Below are 18867 nucleotides of genomic sequence, written 5' to 3'. Positions count from 1 at the left end.
GCTATATATATATCTGCCAGGTAAGTATGAACAAACTTTATTGTATCATAACAATATCATTTTTTTGTATTGATTAGTGTCTCGTGGTGATATGATGGATCCCCGCGAGCCGGGAAGGCCCCCCTGCCCCCTTGTCATCCGCAGATTGTGCCGTGGCATAGAGGGCCGTAAGTTTGGGGCCTTCAGATCTTTATCTGAGGTAGATCCTCATGAATTGTGTACTTGGTGTCGAGGGCATGAATGCTCTCGTGCCGAGTCCTGTGACATTTGTGTGTATTGGTCGGAGGAGCAGTGGGAGCGTTACGAGGGGAGGAAGAAGGCACGTAAACCAGCTAAGGAGTCATTGGAGGGCTCTCCAGTGACTCCCTTGGTCACGGACACGTCTTCCTCTTTCCTCCCTCTGTTGCAGCTCCCACGTATGGCTCCTTCCCCTTCGGGGGGTGTGTGTCTGTCCTTTTCCTCCCTCGATCAGTCAAGCGTGTAGGAGGGAGCGAGACACCCCGACGTTCAGTTGTACTTGGGGTCTTCCGTTCGCTCGGGGTGGGAACTGTCCCCCCCCCCCCCCGGACAAGAGGGAACCCCTCCTACTAACCCGACCATTCCTTCCTCAGGTAAGCCTACCGCGGGGGACGATCTCAGCCAGGTCTGGTGCGTGCTGGGTCTCCAGGGGACACCGAGCATTCAGGGGCTGCTCTACCACCTGGCGCAGGATTCCAGGCAGGTTACCCATGGTCCGGTAACACCTATGACTATGACGGTGTCAACGCCAGGCTATGCTGCGCCTCCTCACCTAGTTTACACGCAGCACATGACCATGGTGACCCCGTCAGCTGCAGTGCAGGCTCCGCTGGTGGGTCCGCAGAGGAGAGATGTCACCCCGCTGCCTGGTTTTGCCGCTCTCGTCACAGCCCCTGATTTTCAGTGTCCCAAGAGCTCTCTGCTTGATCTGCCACCTGTTCCCAGGATGTCGCTGGTTCCTGTACCGCCTCCTGGGTCCATACCTGCTGTTCCTGTGCCTGTCCCTGCCGTCGTCGTTCCTGCCCGTGGTGTTGCTGCCCCCACTGCAGGTCCCTCCGGACAGGTGCAGCCGGGCCCTGTTGCTTCGGCAACTGCCCCAGCTCCGTCCTGGATGGAGGAAGCTGACGAAGAAGAGGAAGGTGTCGTCGTCTTCTTTATCATCGTCTGCAGCCACCTCTTCCCCTTCGACTTCCAAGGCCCCACAGCCAAGGAAGAAGAAGGCAGCCTCCTCCCCCCTAAGAAGTCTCGCTCAGAATCCTCTAAGGGTCTGTCCCACTCGAGTGGGACAGTTGGGGCTTCCGCTGGTCCTCCCGTTCCTTTGGGAACGGGGCCCATCTCTCCTTCCTCTGGGAAGAAGACAGGGACCAGAGGAGTACCAGCTAACACTGGTACCTCCTCGCCTGGTGCCAGAGGTTCTGCCTCGGCACCAGGATCCGTCTTGGCCTCTCGTTCACGAGAGGTACCGAGTGTATGGTTGCCTACCGGTGATTGTGCAGCCAGGGTCCAGGCAGCCGAGCCAGCTCGCCGCTAGGAACCAGGCATGGAGCGGAAGACTGGTGGGGGTCGCTCAGGCGACTCCCGGCAGGCCAGCGATCGCTCTCGTGGCGATCTGCCGGTACCCAGGGTTGATGCGACGGTCCCACCGGACTGCTCGCGGGTTGAGGCGAGGAAAAGATCCCCTTAGTCGCCAGGACCAGCCTCGGCTGGTCCAGGCACCGTGGTGTGCTGTGAGGACAGGCCTTGCTCCCACCGCGACAGTGGACTCTACCGGTCCCCTGACCACCGCTCCCACCGGGACCGGGCGGATAGGGGGACTGGCAGCAGCTCACCTGACGCTCAGGACCGTCGCCGTGGTTCTCGGTCCAGCGGTTCCCCCCAGAGGAGCTGTGCAACCAGCCCTGCAGCTCGATCGTCACCGCGGGTTGACGATCGCTTGCAGCCCTCCCAGCACACCGGTTCTGTTGGAAGGAAGGGAGGGAGCATCAGGTCTTCCTCTCTGATCACTCCAACTTCCTCAGGCTACACCAGGAAGAGCGAGGCGATCAGGAGTGATCGCGAGGAGTGCGCTTCTTATGGTCCCTCCACGAGGACCTACGAACTATATACGTAATACAAAATTTACACTGCTGGAACTCAAAGATGCCTTTCAATGGTCCCAGATCCTTTAGTACTGGCAGAGGACGCATTCCAACATCCCTGGGACAACCTGGAGGTGTATGCCTTCCCTCCGTTTTGTTTGATCCGTCAAGTTTTGAACAGGCTAATGAGTTCACAGGGTCTCAGGATGACTTTGGTAGCCCCTCTGTGGCCTCAGGCGAGTGGTTCCCAGATCTGCTGTAGTTATTGTCAGAGGTTCCGAGGGAGATTTCCCCTTTGGCGACATCTATGTCAGCCTCATGCGGAAATGTTCCACCAGTCAGTAGAATCCCTGTCTTTTCACGATTGGAGGCTATCAAGTTTCTCTTCTGAGCGGGAGGCTTTTCTCAGAAGGACAGCAGGGCATATGTCCAGCAGTCTCAGAAAGTTGACCTCCGCTGTTTACCAAGGCAAATAAGCGATCTACTGTGATTGATGTCGTGTCAGGGTTTTTCTACATTCGCAACTCTATTCAGCGAATAGCAGACTTTTAACCTTCCTCAGAGACGAGAAACATTTGTCCGTTTCTGCCATTAGAGGCTACAGGGTGGCCATTGGTGTTACGCCTTAAAGGTATCAACATCTCTTCCTGGGAACTTTCCTTGCTAGTTAAGGGGTTTGAGCAGTCACGTTTTCTTAGAGAGCTCAAGCCTTAGACTTGGGATGTTTCCATGGTTCTCAAGAGCTTCACTAAGAGTCCATATGAGCCCTTGCGTTGCTCAGCTGAGACGAACTTGACGCTCAAGGCGGTTTTCCTTCTGGCCTTGGCATCTTCCAAGAGGGTAGGAGAGCTCCACGATCTGAGCTATGAGATGAAACACACCAGGGGTTGGGGGTCATTGTCCTTCGAATTTGTCGCAGAATTCGTGGCCAAGACCCAAAATTCCCTCTGTGCACGATGACAGATTCACTTCGTTTTCCATTCCATCCTTGAATGACTTGTGGGTGGTGATGCTCAAGTGTTTATTGTGCCCTGTCCGGGCCCTGCGTTGCTATCTTGAATAGACTCGGCACCTTAGACCAGGCTGCCTCAGACTTTTTGTTAGCACAGGCCGTACAAGGAAGAGGTGTCTAGGAATTTGGATACAAGAAGCCATCAGACAGGCATACTTGTCTCTTGATGATTCCACCACCACGTCTGTGCAGGCTAGAGCGCATGACGTTACGAGTATTGGTCCTTCTCTGGCTTTCAAAAAGAACTTGGCTGTACATAGAGTGCTGAGCGCTGGTACTTGGTTACGCCAGTCCACGTTCGCCTCTTTATCTTAAGGATGTTGCCCACAGATCTATGGACACATTTTCCCGGGGTACTGTGGTGGCTGCCCAACAGGTTGTGTACTCATAGTTGCCCCTAACAGGGCACACTTGTATCTTTCATAAGATGATTGTGTGGATGAGAGAATGAGTGAGTTGGTTGGTCTCCTTCTTTCTCTTGTACCTGTCCTTCCTTTGGGCAGGTTAAGGAATAGACACGTCATTCGCTGGACTGGTCTGATACAATGAGTAAGGTAGTCATACTGATAGTGTGGTCACTTAATATGTTAATGTCTAACCCTCTATTTGGTAGCATATGCTCCACTCCTAGGCAAGGAACAGTTGAGAGTAGTACAAACCCTGGTGTGTTGATTTGCTATTATACAGTCAGTTTCTCTTTGGTTCCCTATACGTACAATGGTTCTCCCATATATTGTTGTACATCACTCAGGGTCTGAGTGGTTAGATATTTTACCTAGCTTCTCAATGGGCTTCAGTCCCTCTCCAGAGGTATTTCTTCTGGAAACTGGACTGGTGGGTAGGCCCCCAGCTGGTCTAAGATGTCTTGTACCTCTCTCCAAGTATGAACCTATCCTATTGTTAAGACCAAAGGTTTGTTCGCGTATGAACAAATGACAAATTTTCTAAGACAATTTGTATTTTTCCATAGCTACAAACCTGGAAGGGTCCTTAACATTATACTGCCCGCCTCTAACCCGCCCCTCTATTTTTAAGTTAAACATCCTGGAGTTGGAAAGACTGATGGGCATGGATCGTAGGTGGATGGTCTTTCGACCATACCTTCAACCCAATTCTATGCATGCGTTGCCAAATATCACAAGATTCCTTGCTTTCATCCGTTTTTTAACCGGATCCGGCTAGGCACTAGAAATGATCTTATTGTTAAGACCTCAGGTTTGTAGCTGTGAAAAATACAAATTGTCTTAGAAAATTTGTCATTTTTCAAAAGTCCAGCTGCTATTTTCCAGCTTCACCGAAAGTAATTCGTAATGTAAAGGACCTCGGGTTTGTCTATTTAGATAAAATACAATTTCATACATTCAACTTCCCTGTCAGATATATACTTAGCTATAGACTCCGTCGTCCCCGATAGAAATTCGAATTTCGCGGCACACGCTACAGGTAGGTAGGTCAGGTGATCTACCGCCCCGCCGCTGGGTGGCAGGAATAGGAACCATACCTTCTGGAACCAGCTTTTCTCTATTGTTTGGAATGTAAACATACGTTTACGGTTCCTCCTTGATTGATTTTCGTGTTTCATCGCCATCGATCTTCTGGCTGTCTTTTGCAGGGAAGTACTGGGTCTTTGGTTCGGCATACGCTTTTATTAACTTTTTAATGAATTTCGCTTCGAAATTTTGAAGAAAATACTAAGTGAAACTACCGAAATTATTGGTAGACACTCACATAGTTTGCAATAAAAGGAATTATTAATATTTATTCATTATTACATGTAATAAAGGTTACAACTTCATTGAGGAAATATTAAACTCTAATTTCCTACTTTAGGAAGTCAGAAAAGCATATAACTAGATACGCTTACTTTATAAGCTTTAATAGCGTTTGTGCTAACGAGCAGTTAGAGTATTAGCAGTACTAGTAGTTGTTGCATCCTCATCACCTTCTTACTCCACAGAAACTACAAATTTATATATGCTAATTTGAAGATAATGGATGTAGCTCAAAAGCGAGCTCTTAAAAGGTAAGAAGTGAATATAGTGTTCCCCATTGAAGTGGAAGGTGCTTCTGATCGGCTCTGTCTCGCTCCCAGGTCTAGACCTCTTCCAAACTCACAAGCCCAGAGGAGAAGGAATGTCGAAAGCCGCACGGAGGTTTCAGAGAATCCCCACCGATCAGGCGTCCCCTCGGCAGACTCTGTAGAACGTCCCAGACTGCCAAGTTCGCCATTGGAAAGGCGTCCTAAAATAGTGGAGGGTGCGTTCTGATCGGCTCTGTCTCGCTCTCAGGCCTAGACCTCTTCCAAGCTCACAAGCCCAGAGGAGAAGGAATGTCGAAAGCCTTAAGGAGGTTTCAGAGAATCCCCAACGGTCGGGCGTCCCCTCGGCAGGATCTGTAGTAGCGTCCCAGACTGCCAAGGATAGCCGTTGGAAAGGCATCCTAAAACAGTGTTTTTTCGTCATCCGAGTCTTCATCGAAAGGAAAATAGGGTGGAGTTAGGCAACAGTAGATATCTTCGTTAATAGATGTTTTGAAGAAGGATCCTCCCAGGAGAAAGGATCTCTTCCTTCCCGTTAAGAATCCCGTCCGATAGAAGTCTTTGACAGCTTGGACGAGGCGGCCAGTCGCAAATCGCCGACAAGGCGAGAGGATTCTAAAGAGGCGCCTGAAGTGGCTGAAATGAGGCACAAAGCGCCTGAAACGAGACGCAAAGAGCCTGAGGCGCCTGAAACGAGGCACAAAGCTCCTGAAGCGCCTGAAATGAGGCGCAAAGCGCCTGAAGCGCCTGAACTGAGGCGCAAAGCGCCTGAAGCGCCTGAAACGAGGCGAAAAGCGCCTGAAACGAGGCGCAAAGCGCCTGAAGCGCCTGAAATGAGGCGTAAAGCGCCTGAAACTATAAACCAGGATCTTCATCGGAGATGGAGTTAGAGCCTGATTCTGCGAAAGGTGAAAGACATTCGAGGCCTTCTTCTAATAAGGACGGGAGTTGTCGCACAGGTGGCCGTCGCCCTTCTCATGATAGTCTTAATGCAAGTAAAGGCAAGAGCAAGATCAGCTTTTTTCCTGGCGGGGACTCAAGATGTCGCACAGGCGGCCGTAGCCCTTGTCAGGTTAGAATCGGTACTGCTAAAAGCTCTTCACCTTACGAAAGCAGGCGCTCTCCTCCGGTTGCTCATTCTTCTCCCAACTTGATGGACAGGAAATGGAAGATAGATCGGAATTGGAAACCTTTTTTATTGGAAAAAATTAGTTCATTACTAATAAGACGATATTAAAATCTTCCCCTTTCTAAAATAATGCACCCAACCATTTACAGAAAGAGTGGCAATCGTTTGCAAATTAAACAAGATTTGTACGAGCTCTCATTCATTGATTAGAGGCTCTTCCAAATAATAGAGGCGTAGAATACGGCCTTATATCCAAGAGAATAAAAATTTGAGGGATTCTCTTCGATCCTAGAGTTTTCATTGCGATCTCTTTCGACTAATACTAATTCGTGTTTATTGACGAAAAGAACGAAGAGGGTAAGATTTCCATTCTCTCTCTGAATCGGAGAGGAAAGAATGTAGTAGCAAGACTTGCTGTATACGACTACTGAATGACAAGTCATATACGCGTACCATAGTTGCCTTTGTGGTTCGCTACGGAATTATCTATATCCTTACAGGATTTTCCTGGTAAGGACTTCGCTTAAAAGGTTTGTTACGACAATACCTACTCAGCTTCGGTATTTAACAAAGGTTGTTTGGCTTAAATTTGCATTATTAAGAGCTTCCTTAGGCTCGAGAATAATTGTATTATATTCCTTCATTGAATGAAGTAACTGGCAACTCATGATGAATGCAGTCAGGCAGCGAGCGAGAGCTGCGAGACTGCCGAGCTGTCATTCTAAGGGCCAATACAGTACCATCCGGTTCTCGGTCATGAGCAGGCGGTTACATCTCTCTCTCCAACAGGATCGAATGGTTAACCGTATATTCCCCCTACAATCTTGGACTTAGTCTCGAATGGAGGGGATAGTTAAGCTAACATAAATAAAATATTGTCTGCCTTTTGCTAAGAAGCTTTCAATAAGAAAGATATTATAACCTTTCAATGCTGTTTACCGTAGGTAACATTATTAAAGGATTCTAACGCAGCAGAACATTATATTATATAATGCTCTCATGCTTACGAAAGCATGGCTTATTAGAATACATGCTTAGTGAGAAGATGGATGTAGTAGACAATTCACTTTAAGACTACGGTATGGTCAAGTCTTTCGAGAAACGCACACAACCTTTTTAGAATCGGATATTGCTCAAGAGAAGATGAATGAGTGGGATGGGAAACATTCTCTTCGTGGCAGAAATGGTTTCCCTGAATGGACTATACTACGTATATAAGAGTTTTTTCCTACTAAGAACGGAATTAAAAACCATTTGGAAAGGATGTCGGGTACCATAAAGGCACAGATGTTCTGGCACATAACATAAAGAGAATTAGAAGAAAGCGCCAGCCTGGCGCAAAGCGCTAGAAGCGCCAACCTGGCGCAATGCGCCAAAAAGCGCCAGCCTGGCGCAAAATTGCGCCAGAAGCGCCAGCCTGGCGCAAAATTGCGCCAGAAGCGCCAGCCTGGCGCAATGAGCCAAGAGCATCATCCAAGATATTTTCTCGTTTTAGCGAGTTATTAACCTAAGAGTCCAGTAGCCTCTCAGACAGCACGCTCGGTAACGGCAAGATTCGTTCCTGATTTCGTTACCCATTTAATCACTTAGGCCAATTCCACGACTCTCTCATATCGCAAAGAGCATCGAGAATCTCTTTTTTCGCTCCTGTTCGCGTTAACAAAGAGAACCTATTTGGAAAACAGACAGGGAATGTAACGATCCTTAAGAGGTTCGATGCAAGATTTTGCATGTCCGTGAGAACCTTCTCGATCGACGATAATAACTGTGAAAGTATGTCTAACATTTATTGCAAAGAGTTGTGAGAACCTGCGAAAAGTCTTCTTCATAGATCTCTTAGCAAGGTAGAACACGAACAGTCTTCCTTTAGACTGCTTCCTTTTCCTCGAACCAAGAGAGGTAGCAATATACGCCATCTTTATTTTATAGAAAGGGGAATAAACTTTAGTCTTTTTTCCCCTAAAATATAAATTCTTTACAGAATTTAAGATAAAGGGCGTCAAAGAAAGAGAGGATAATACTTTATGCCTCATTTTGGCCTTAGAGAGGTTGGATTCACAGAGGTCACGTTCTTCTCACAGCATATTTTGGAAGTCTTTTCCAAGACAGTCTGAATATTCTATCAGCATCTATTATAAATGGACCTTAACAACCTCTCCACTCTGAGTCTGTCTGCGGTGCGCAGAACTGACGCCAGAAGTGGACATGAATGAGAGTATTTTTCAAGGTAAATGACAATAGTCATGGACAAGATATAGAATTGCTGCAGATCGTGCTAGAGGGAATGAGGAAACTGTCCTCTTCCGATACCTCTGTGAACCACATAGCGGTTTTTTCTTCCCTTTCAGAGGGAAGAATCACCTTTGTATAGATCTGCTATCAAGGAACGCAGTAAAAGGCTATACTCTGTCTCTATAAAGGGATTGGAGATAGCAGAGGATTAAGATCTTCGGGATCTTATTCGATACCTCAATATGACAAGAGTAGGATATCATGTACTTCTAATGGGATCTTTTTTGTGGCCACAGATTCTATGTTCCGACAAGATGGAACTGCTCCTCATCAAACTTCTTTGAGAAATTTTTATGAGGGAATTCTTTGTTTCTCTTGGTCCTAAACGATCAAGAAGACAAGTGAATTTTTTTTTTAGCATTGGAATCTCGCATCAGATTCTATGGAGATTAGGCAATGGGTTCTTGCCAGCATAGTATGTCTGGCAAAAGAACTAAAACCCCCTATTCCTGATTCAATGTTTTCAGATAGAGGTTTCGTTGTCCAGGCAGGGTACTTATGTTTTCATCTACAGTAGAATGGTTCAAACGTTTGCCTACAGAGTCTTTGGAATGTGATGACGGCTCGAAATGCTTCCCAGAAGGTGTTCAGAGGGATACAATAAAGAGCTAGAAAGCAGGAGTACTCCCAATTTCAGCTCGGAGTCTCCTTCGACTTCCAGGCTTCTTCCCTTCCTTCGGGCAAGGATAGGGAAGATTCTGCAATGAGACACCCCTTCAACATGTAAGAAGAGATCTCGTGAGCACGGAAGTATTCAGGAAGGACCCTCCTCGGAGGTAGACTCTTATCTCTCGTACGGTTAGATATCCTATCGTCTACTGGATGTAGCTGATTACAATCACCTCCCCTTGCCGGAGAGGCCAAAGCTCAAAGTGGAAGAACTTCTTCCACGCTTCTCCAGTCTCCTGATAAACTATTGTGGATGTTCAGGACTTTTGGACAATGTAGCGCCAACCAGGTGCCATATGCCAAAACAGGCGTAAAAAACGCCAGAGGCAGACAGTTTCAAGGAACACTGTCATTGTCTGATGAAGAGAAAGAGGGGGCCTCCAACCTAGCGCAGATGCGCTAGAGGCGAACAAATCAGACAGATAAGAGTGTCCGATGTGGGCATCGCCAGACATCCTCGAGACTCTACCAAGCTCGAAGCTCCAGCAAGTGGAGAGGAGTCAGCCAGGCGCCAGACGCCAAATAGGGCCAGTCTGGAACCAAGCGCGAAGCTACTTCCAGGCGCGAGGCGCCAGCCATGAGTCAGGCAAAAAGCGCCTTCCAGGAGTTAGGCGCCAACCAAGTGTCAGCCAGGCGCGAGGCGCCAGCCAGACACGAGGCGAGAGGCGCCTCCCAGGCGCAAGCCAGGCTCTAGGCTTCATCCAGAAAAGATCCATTTCAAAGGAAGCCCTGGTCTTCTTTGAAATAAGTGTGATCGCTAATGCACTTCATGAATAACTTGATGATTCCTTCAAACAGCTGAGAATTAAAAGCGCTTGAAGTGCAAGCTTTTATGAATTCTTGTTCGTTACATAACAATATGTCGTGAAGGGCATATTAGCTGTAACTTACAGGAGATGCAACTCTGTGTTGACTTCCCTTTGCACGAAGGAGGTCAAGTTGACCTACGAGAGATCCTTCTCTCTTGGTTTTACGTGTCTATGGATACGTTGCTGGGATAGGGAGCCGACGCTGATCCTTAACTAAGTGAGTTAATTTTTATGTTAACATAGTGTTTTTTTTCTTTGGTTTGTTTGAAAGGAGTTTGGGGATAGCTCTTTTCAAACTAAGCACAAACCCTCGTGTTAGGATCAGGTGATCGGGATCGGTGTTGTGCTCCTTAATTATGCCCCTAGGCATAGGTGTATTGTCATGTAAGTGGATAAGACCCCATTGACAAATGACCATTAGATTCTGTCGAGTAAGTGGATAAGACCCCATTGACAGATCTACAAGAACTCATAGCCATAGGTCACATCCTTGCTGAGGCTCTTGAGACGAAGCAGACTACTAGCAATAGCTAGGAAGTCGACCCTTCGTCTAAACACATAGGAACCAAGGTTTTATTTATTACCTACAACGTATGTTGTTTACCTGTCTAATCAGTAATTAGCTGTCTCTTACCCTCCGCCAAAGGTGCCAATCAGCTAAGTATATATCTGACAGGGAAGTTGAATGTTTGAAAATGATATTGTTATTGTACAATAAAGTTTCATACATACTTACCTGGCAGATATATACTTAGCTATAGACTCCGTCGTCCCCGATAGAAATTCGAATTTCGCGGCACACGCTACAGGTAGGTAGGTCAGGTGATCTACCGCCCCGCCGCTGGGTGGCAGGAATAGGAACCATACCTTCTGGAACCAGATTTTCTCTTCCACCTGTCTCCTGAGGGGAGGCTGGGTGGGCCATTCAATCGTATATATCTGCCAGGTAAGTATGTATGAAACTTTATTGTACAATAACAATATCATTTTACTTTTGAAAATTGTCATTTTATCCAACTAGATTCATAGACAATGCAGTATTCCTAATATCATGAATGTAATCAGACTTCCCTATTGCTTTTTAATCTCCAGTTAAAAATTTCTTCACTTTGTAATGTATTTTTTTGTAAGATTTTGTTTAAAGCAATTTATTTTTCCATATATGCTAGTTGGTTAACGAATATAGTTTTATTCAACCCTTCTTAAATTGTAGTCACCTTTCTTGCCTGTGAAGTACCATATCAACACTGACAATTGTAAGAGGAGGGACCCCCAAAAGTGTCTTTAAAGTTAAGCAGCCTATTTAGTCTTCAGGGGATTTGTAATCATAGAATATATGTAGTACATACTACCAAGATCAGGGAAAGATTTCTAAAAAGTATTTGTGTATATGATGCATAAAGCTTGTGCTGTTAATTTTGTTTTTCTTACTTTCATTCTTACAGGGCCGCCTTGATCTGATAATTGGACGTCCAGCTGTAGTTCCAGCTCCAAAAGCATCACAGTCATTTATATTCTCATTCAGGTGGTGGGGAGATACACGGTTGTGTGTTTTACGGTATGTCAATTTATAGTTGTCTTCATTACTGTTATTAGTCTGGAAAACCCACCCTAAATTAGTAGTTTGATTTAGTAGAGTAACCCTACCAGGTAGCAGATTATTGACTTTGTTGTCATCTTCCAGCTTCATGAAAAGACACTCATCCTGTTACCCTAAAATTTGTTTCATATCATTGTCTCACAAATTGATTATCTTACCAGTTTTTGTTAATAGACTAGTACGTACTCAGTTTAAAAGACTCATCCAATGCTGCTTAATGAGACACTAGCTGGCATGTGAGACTTGTAGAGGAAATAACTTCCTCCCTCACAGTTAAAGACAGTCCCCCTTTTTCTAGCCAGTTTTACAGTATGATCAATCTGATTGTCATGAATTAGATTACTGCATGATCTCTGTTCAGTACTGTATTCACTTCATTGTGCAATTCATTTTTGTTTGCCTGGCTACAAGTGACACCTTGCTATTCTGCCTTTTCCATATCTGCACTAGACCTGAACTCTACTCCTATCAGTGATGAAGGATATGTGGCCTTGAATACAATATTTTAGATGTGGCACAAGTATCAAACACACTGGAGTGGGAGGGAAACTACTGTTTCAGTAACCTCAGCTTAATCTGATGAATTCTCTCAATAATTTATTTATGCAGATTGATTTAATGCCAAAGTTGTGCTGCATAGCTTGTTGAAATCCAGTGGATTAGAGAGAAAAAGTAATGGTGGCGCTCTGGGGAACGCTTGGGCTACAGGGGTCCGCCCTCCTTGGAGGGTTTGCTGACACACTTCTTGGATGCTCACTACCCCCCTCTTCATGCTGTCCAGGCCCTCCCCCTCCTCTTGGCCTCGTCTTCGTTGGTAGCCGAGGCCAGCCATATTGTATTGCTCCGCCAGTGACTATTGCCACTTCTGCGAGTCAGAGGGAAGCCGTGATGTCAGCCCCGTTAGTGATGTCAGAGGGTCAGTCATTTTGTATCCCTCCGCCTGTGGCGTCTGCTTCCTGTTCAAATCGAGTGGAAGCCATGATATCATCGCCGCTTATGACGTCACTCCTAGTTGTCTCTGCTGTGCTGCCTCGCTCATCTGTGTCATCATCATTTGCTGCCATAACGTCATCTCTGCCATCCAGCTCGCTGCATCTCCCTTCCAGGTTGTCGGCCCCTTCTCTTGCTGATCCATCTGAGGCTTTATGCCAGGCGGTTCTTAAGAGATTGGACTCTGTTTTGGAAGATAAGTTGGCTGCCATGTCAGCTGGGAGGACCGGAAACAAGCATGTTGCGTTGCTCATGCCTCCTGTGAAGAGAATGTGTAAGGAGCCAGTGCTGTCTTCCTCTCCTCCCCCCCCCCTCCTCCCCCCCCCTCCCCCCCCCCCCCCTCATCTCCACTGCATCGGCATATCAAGCGTTGGAAGGCTAAGGACTTTCCCCTCTCTTCATCTGCGAGTGAGGAGCAGCACGCCCGTGTTCCTGTGAGTGTTGGTGTTACTGAGAGTGTTAGTGTTTCTTCCCCTGTGTGATCTGCAGTGGTTGCTTCGTCCGCTGCATCAAGTCGCGAGCATGTTGCAACCTCCCACGTTCATGCACATCTTGCAGGTGCTTCCGCTTCTTCTCCAGGGCCTATTCGTCGCTGTAGGGATCTCAAGGTGCCTTTCAAGAGGTCAAAGGTTGTGAGCGCGGAGTTGGTGCAGTAGGTGTGTTTGCCTGCCCCTCTCCGAAGTACTTCCAAGGGTTTGACTGAGGGATTCTCATTCTATCTTGAGTGTTCGAGATTCCTTACCTACACACGTTCGTACATCCGTCCCGCATGTGCTCGTACGTGGCCATGTTAGAGGGTCATCTGTTGGGAGAGTGCGTAGTGATGTCCCTAGTGTTGTGGTTGGTTCGTTGCAGGAGTTGGCGCTTGGATCTAGCCCAGACAGGTTAGTTGGTGTTTTGGGCTGTTTGGCTGATGATTTTTCTGTTAATTTACACAAGGAAGGTGCTTTAGATAAGCCTGCACATCCTTCTCGTCGTTGGTCTCCGTTGCCAGAGCAGGAGAAGGAAGACATGCAAGAGTTTTTGTCTTCCTTTACAGAAGTGGTTGATCTCATTCGTGGGTTCAACAATTTGGAGAGTAGGACTCAGGCTCAGTCGTCCTTCACTCCTTCCTGCTTGGAAGCCTTGGTGGGCATCATTTCAACTTCCCTTGTCGGGGCATGTCCAGTCAGTCTTGCGTAGGGTTAACACCTCTGTTTCAGATCGGGGCGGATCGCTTCGCTTTAGGGGCTGGCTCTGTCAAGTTGCTTCCCCCACCTCTCACGAGGCATAGGAAGTACTATGCTACTAACTGCATACTTGATGTCGCGTCATCTTAACCCAGATGTCATTCGTCTGAAGCCGGGATTGACTTTGGAGCAGGTGAGGTCGGTGGCTCCATCCTTGTCTCCACAGGATGCCTCAGCGTTGGAGTCTACGGCATCCTCCATGTTGCAGATGGTAACTTGGCTGGACTTCTGGTCAGCGGTCATTGCCAAGATAGCTTCTGACTGGTCCCCAGAGGGGTTGGTGAGTGCTTCCTCTCTTTCCAGTTTGTTACAGTCCGGAGGCAAGGCGCTCTCGTATCTTGCTCACCTCAGTGTTAATTTATGGGCTAACCTCCTGATTAGAAGAGATGCGGCTTTATCCAGGATGGAAAGATCAGTTGACCTTGAGTCCTTGTTGGCATTGAGGAGTGGAGATCTGGAATCACAACTCCTGTTCTCTCAGACCGAGCTGGAGGATGCGATAGACCAGCGCCGGGCTGACACCAAGGACAGATTTGTGCACCAGGCTGTGTCTAAGTCAGAGTCTCATCCTTGGAGATATCTGTCTACTCCTCCTCCTCCTGCCCAGCAGCAGTCACGAAGGTCTTCGGCTGGTAGGCCGTCAAGGAGTTCGGTTTCGGCGGTGCCTCCCTGCTCATCACAGCCTAGGTCAGAGGATCTATGTTCCTTTTGCTCCCGTTCCTTTAAGCCAAGAAGGGGCCAAAGGGGCAGAGATAAAGGGGGTTGTCGGTAGGTTAGGTGCCTTTCCCTCTCCTGTGCCATGGGTGGGGGGAGAGCCTGGCATGCCATTGGGACAAATGGCAATTATGGGGTGGAGAAGTCGGTAGTAAATGTACTTCGGGTGCGGTATCTACCACCATTCGACTCCTCTCCCCAACTCTCGTAGACAGTGCAGGTGCTGGACAAGGATGCGATAGAGGAAGTGGTGTGTCCATCTCCAGAGTTTTACAGTCACATCTTCTTAGTGCCCGAGGCGTTGGGAGGTTGGAGACCTGTGATCGACTTATCCACCTTGAATCACTTCATCAGGAAGACGAGGTTCAAGATGGAGACCCCATGTTCAGTGTTGGCAGCTGTGAGGGAAGGCAACTTCATGCTGTCGATAGACTTGAGGGATGCATATTTCCAGATCCCTATTCATCTGACGTCCAAGAAGTGCCTTCACTTCTCTCTTGGAGACAAGGTCTTCGAGTTCAAAGTCCTGTGCTTCGGGCTGACCGCAGCCCCTCAATTGTTCACAAGTTGGGCCCATGCTCAGGGGATCTGTTTGCTGAGGCACCTCGATGATTGGTTGGCCCTGGCAGGTTCCAGGGAGAAGCTGCTGCAGGACAGAGATTGTCTGGTTCTGTCCGGAACTGGGTATTGTGGTCAACCAGAAGTCAAACCTCGTACCCAGTTAAAAGATTCTCTACCTGGGCATGGTCATCAATACAGCAGTTGCATGAGTTTTCCTGTCAGATCAGAGGTTGGAGAAGTTGTGAGTGGTGGCGTGCGACTTCCTGCTGGAACCACATCAGTCAGCACATCAGTGGCAGGTTCTTCTGGGAGTTTTGTCTTCCCTTATGGAGCTGGTCCCTTATGGAGGGACTGAAGATGAAGATGCTCGTCTTTGGTCTCTACAATGGAGGCTGGGGGAATTCTGGTCTTTGGTGGAGGACTCGCCCCTGTTAAATCTTCCTCTGTCTCTGAAAGTGAGAGAAGACCTTCGTTGGTGGTTTGACAACTGAAATCTTTTGAAGGTTGTTCCTCTGCGTTCTCTCCCTCCGGACTTCCTTCTGTTTTCAGACGCCTTCCTCTCAAGTTGGGGGGCTCATTTAGGAGGCCTCATTGCCTCAGGTGTTTAGAGTTTGGAGGACAAACGGCAGCATATCAACGTCTTCAAGTTGAAGGCATCCTTCCTGGGTATGAAGGAGTTTCGGGAGAAAGTAGAGGGTCATTCTGTCGTTCTCATGTCGGACAACACCACGGTGGTCACTTGTGTGAACAAGCACGGAGGCCTGCGTTCATCAAGTAGTAGCAGGCAAGCTCTGTCAGGTTTGCGGGAGACCCATGCTGGACCTTTTTGCAACCTAGTTCAACAGGAAACTGGAGATATTCTGTTCAGTGGTTCCAGATCCTTTAGTGTTAGCAGAGGACACGTTCCAACATCCCTGGGACAACCTGGAGGTGTGTGCCTTCCCTCCGTTTTGTTTGATCCGTCAAGTCCTGAACAGGCTGATGAGTTCACAGGGTCTCAGAATGACTTTGGTAGCCCCTCTGAGGCCTCAGGGGGAATGGTTTCCAGATCTGCTATCGTTGTCGGAGGTTCCGAGGGAAATTCCCCCTTGGCAGCATCTCCTGTGTTAGCCGCATACAGAAAGGTTCCACCAGTCAGTAGAATCTCTGTCTCTTCACAGTTGGAGGCTATCAAGTATCTCTTCCGAGCGAGAGGCTTTTCTCAGAGAACAGCATGGCTTATGTCCAGCAGTCTCAAAAGGTCGACCTCTGCATTTTACCAAGGCAAATGGACGATTAATTTGACTGATGTCATAAATGGGGTTTTTCTCTACTCCTAACCTCTATTCAGCATGTAACAGACTTTTTAACCTTCCTCAGGGATGAGAAACATTTGTCCGTTTCTGCCATTAGAGGCTTCAGGGCAGCCCTGAGTTTAGTGTTATGCCTTAGAGGTATTGACATCTCATCCTGGAAACTCCTTGCTAGTTAAGGGGTTTGAGCAATCGAGTTCTTCTAGGGAGCTCAAGCCTCCGGCATGGGATGTTTCCTTGGTTCTGGGAAGTTTCACGAAGGGTCCATATGAGCCTTTGTGTCGCTCATCTGACAGGAACTTTGCACTCAAGACGGTTTTCCTCCTGTCCTTGGCATCTTCAAAGAGAGTGGGGAGCTGCACAGTCTGAGCTATTGTGTGAAGCACACCAGGGGTTGGGGGTCAGTGTCCTTCGAATTTGTCCCAGAATTCGTGGCCAAGACCCAGAATCCCTCTGTGCACAATGATATGTTCACCTCCTTTTCCATTCCATCACTGAATGACTTTGTGGGTGATGATGCTCAAGAGCTTTTGTTGTATCCTGTCAGGGCTCTGTGTTGCCATCTTAAAAGGACACAGCACATTAGACCAGGCTGCCACAGACCTCTAGTTAGCACAGGACGTACAAAGAAAGAGGTGTTAAAGAATACTATCTCTTTTTGGATACGGGAAGCCATCAGACAGGCATACTTGACTCTTGATGATTTCGCCGCCACGTCTGTGCAGGCTAGAGCACATGACATTAGGGGTATTGGTCCCTCTCTGACTTTCAAAAAGAACTTGGCTGTACATAGAGTGCTGAGCGCTGGTACTTGTTTACGCTAGTCCACATTCACCTGTTTCTATCTTGACAATGTTGCCCACAGATCTATGGACACGTTTTCCCTGGGTCCTGTGGTGGCTGCCCAACAGATTGTGTAACTCATCATTGCCCTTAACAGGGCTCATTTGTATCTTACCTAAGATGATTGTGTGGATGAGAGAATGAGTTAGTTGGCTGGTCTCTTTCTTTCTCTTGTATCTTTCCTTCTTCCTTCGGGTGGGTTGAGGAATAGACACGTCATTCACTGGACTGGTCTGATACAGGTGAGTAAGGTAGTCATACTGATAGTTTTGTTGCTTGGTATGCAAATAACCAACCCTCTATTTGGTAGCATATGCTCCGCTCCTTGGCAAGGGGGAGTTGGGAGTGGTAACAAACCCTGGATTGTTGGTTTGTTATTGGACAGAAAGTTTAAAGTTTTCTCTTTAGTTTCCCTATGCAATGATTCTCCCATATATCATTGTACGTCACTCAGGGTCTGGGTGGTTAGATGTCAATGTATCTAGCTTCTCGCGGGCATCAGTCCCTCTCCCGAAGTTATTTCTTCTGGAGCTGGACTGGTGGGTAGGCCCCAAACCAGTTTAAGATGTCTGTACCTCCCTCCAAGTGTAAGTCTATCCTATTGTTAAGACCAAAGGTTTGTTTATGTATGAACTAATGACAAATTTTCTAAGACAATTTTTATTTTTCATAGCTACAAACCTGAGGTCTTAACATTATACTGCCTGCCTGTAGCTGCACCTCTGTCTTGCTAAGAAATCCTGAGTTGGGAAAGACTGAATGCTGTGGCATGAGTGGGGTGGTGGCATGGGTCCTTGACCACCTGTTCACCTGATATATGCATGCATTGCCAGATCTCACAAGATTCCTTGCTTTCCTCTGCAATTTAGCTGGATCCAGCTAGGCACTAGAAATTATCCTATTTTTAAGACCTCAGGTTTATAGCTATGAAAAATACAAATTGTCTTAGAAACTTTGTCATTTTTCAAATAAAGATTAAGTGATTGGGAGCAGCCAGAGCCATATAATAGAGAAACTCTTCTGAGGTGGAACTATCTTTGCAAAGCCTACAGCCTTCAGTGACCATATTGTCTTGAGAGTGAGTATTTTGCTGCAGCACTTTGAGCAGCAGATTTGTTACATTTTTCTGGTACATATATCCTTAGAGACACAAGGCCTAGGATGAAGGGGAAGAAACTTGAATGGAATATGATTGACTGATGGCTGCTCCTAATACCTTTAACTTGCTAGACCACAGGCTTTACAAGTTTTATTGCATCTAAGGATGCTGAACACATGCTCTTCACATATTGTCCTTGATTGAGAATTTTACCAGCACTCCAGCCCAGTTTGCTATTTCGCCTGTAATGCCCGCTAAGTCTGACACTAGGGAGAGGTTCTTGCAGGAGTTCCTATTGATCGCCAACCAGTAATAGCGGGTTCTATTCACAGCCAGTTCTATTTTGGCTGGCAAACCAAAGCCTTCAATTGTGGCAGCTCAGACCAGTAGTCTGCATATTACGATGATTATGTAACTTTTGGCCAACTTCATCATAAGGAAACCTAAGGATTTTCTTCCTTTGCATTCTTCATCAGACATCAAGGACCTGAGAG

General features: G+C 47.2%; 2 protein-coding genes across 2 annotated transcripts in view; one reads left to right on the top strand and one right to left on the bottom strand.

The window, feature by feature from the left end:
• The window catches only part of LOC135221688 (uncharacterized), a gene marked incomplete in the record, with an annotated part of 360943 nt that overhangs the window by 215848 nt on the left and 126228 nt on the right, over window positions 1-18867 (bottom strand).
• The window catches only part of LOC135222183 (uncharacterized), a 58615-nt gene that overhangs the window by 33555 nt on the left and 6193 nt on the right, over window positions 1-18867 (top strand). Inside the window, exon 2 of the mRNA XM_064260340.1 lies at window positions 11491-11603. Within this exon, the coding sequence (XP_064116410.1) occupies window positions 11491-11603 (113 nt within the window). The remainder of the gene's footprint in view (window positions 1-11490; window positions 11604-18867) is intronic.

Source organism: Macrobrachium nipponense, chromosome 3, assembly GCF_015104395.2.
Source record: "Macrobrachium nipponense isolate FS-2020 chromosome 3, ASM1510439v2, whole genome shotgun sequence".
NCBI lineage: Eukaryota > Metazoa > Arthropoda > Malacostraca > Decapoda > Palaemonidae > Macrobrachium > Macrobrachium nipponense.
The sequence above is the reverse complement of the archived record's forward strand: the minus strand, read 5'-3'. Positions and strand labels throughout refer to the sequence as shown.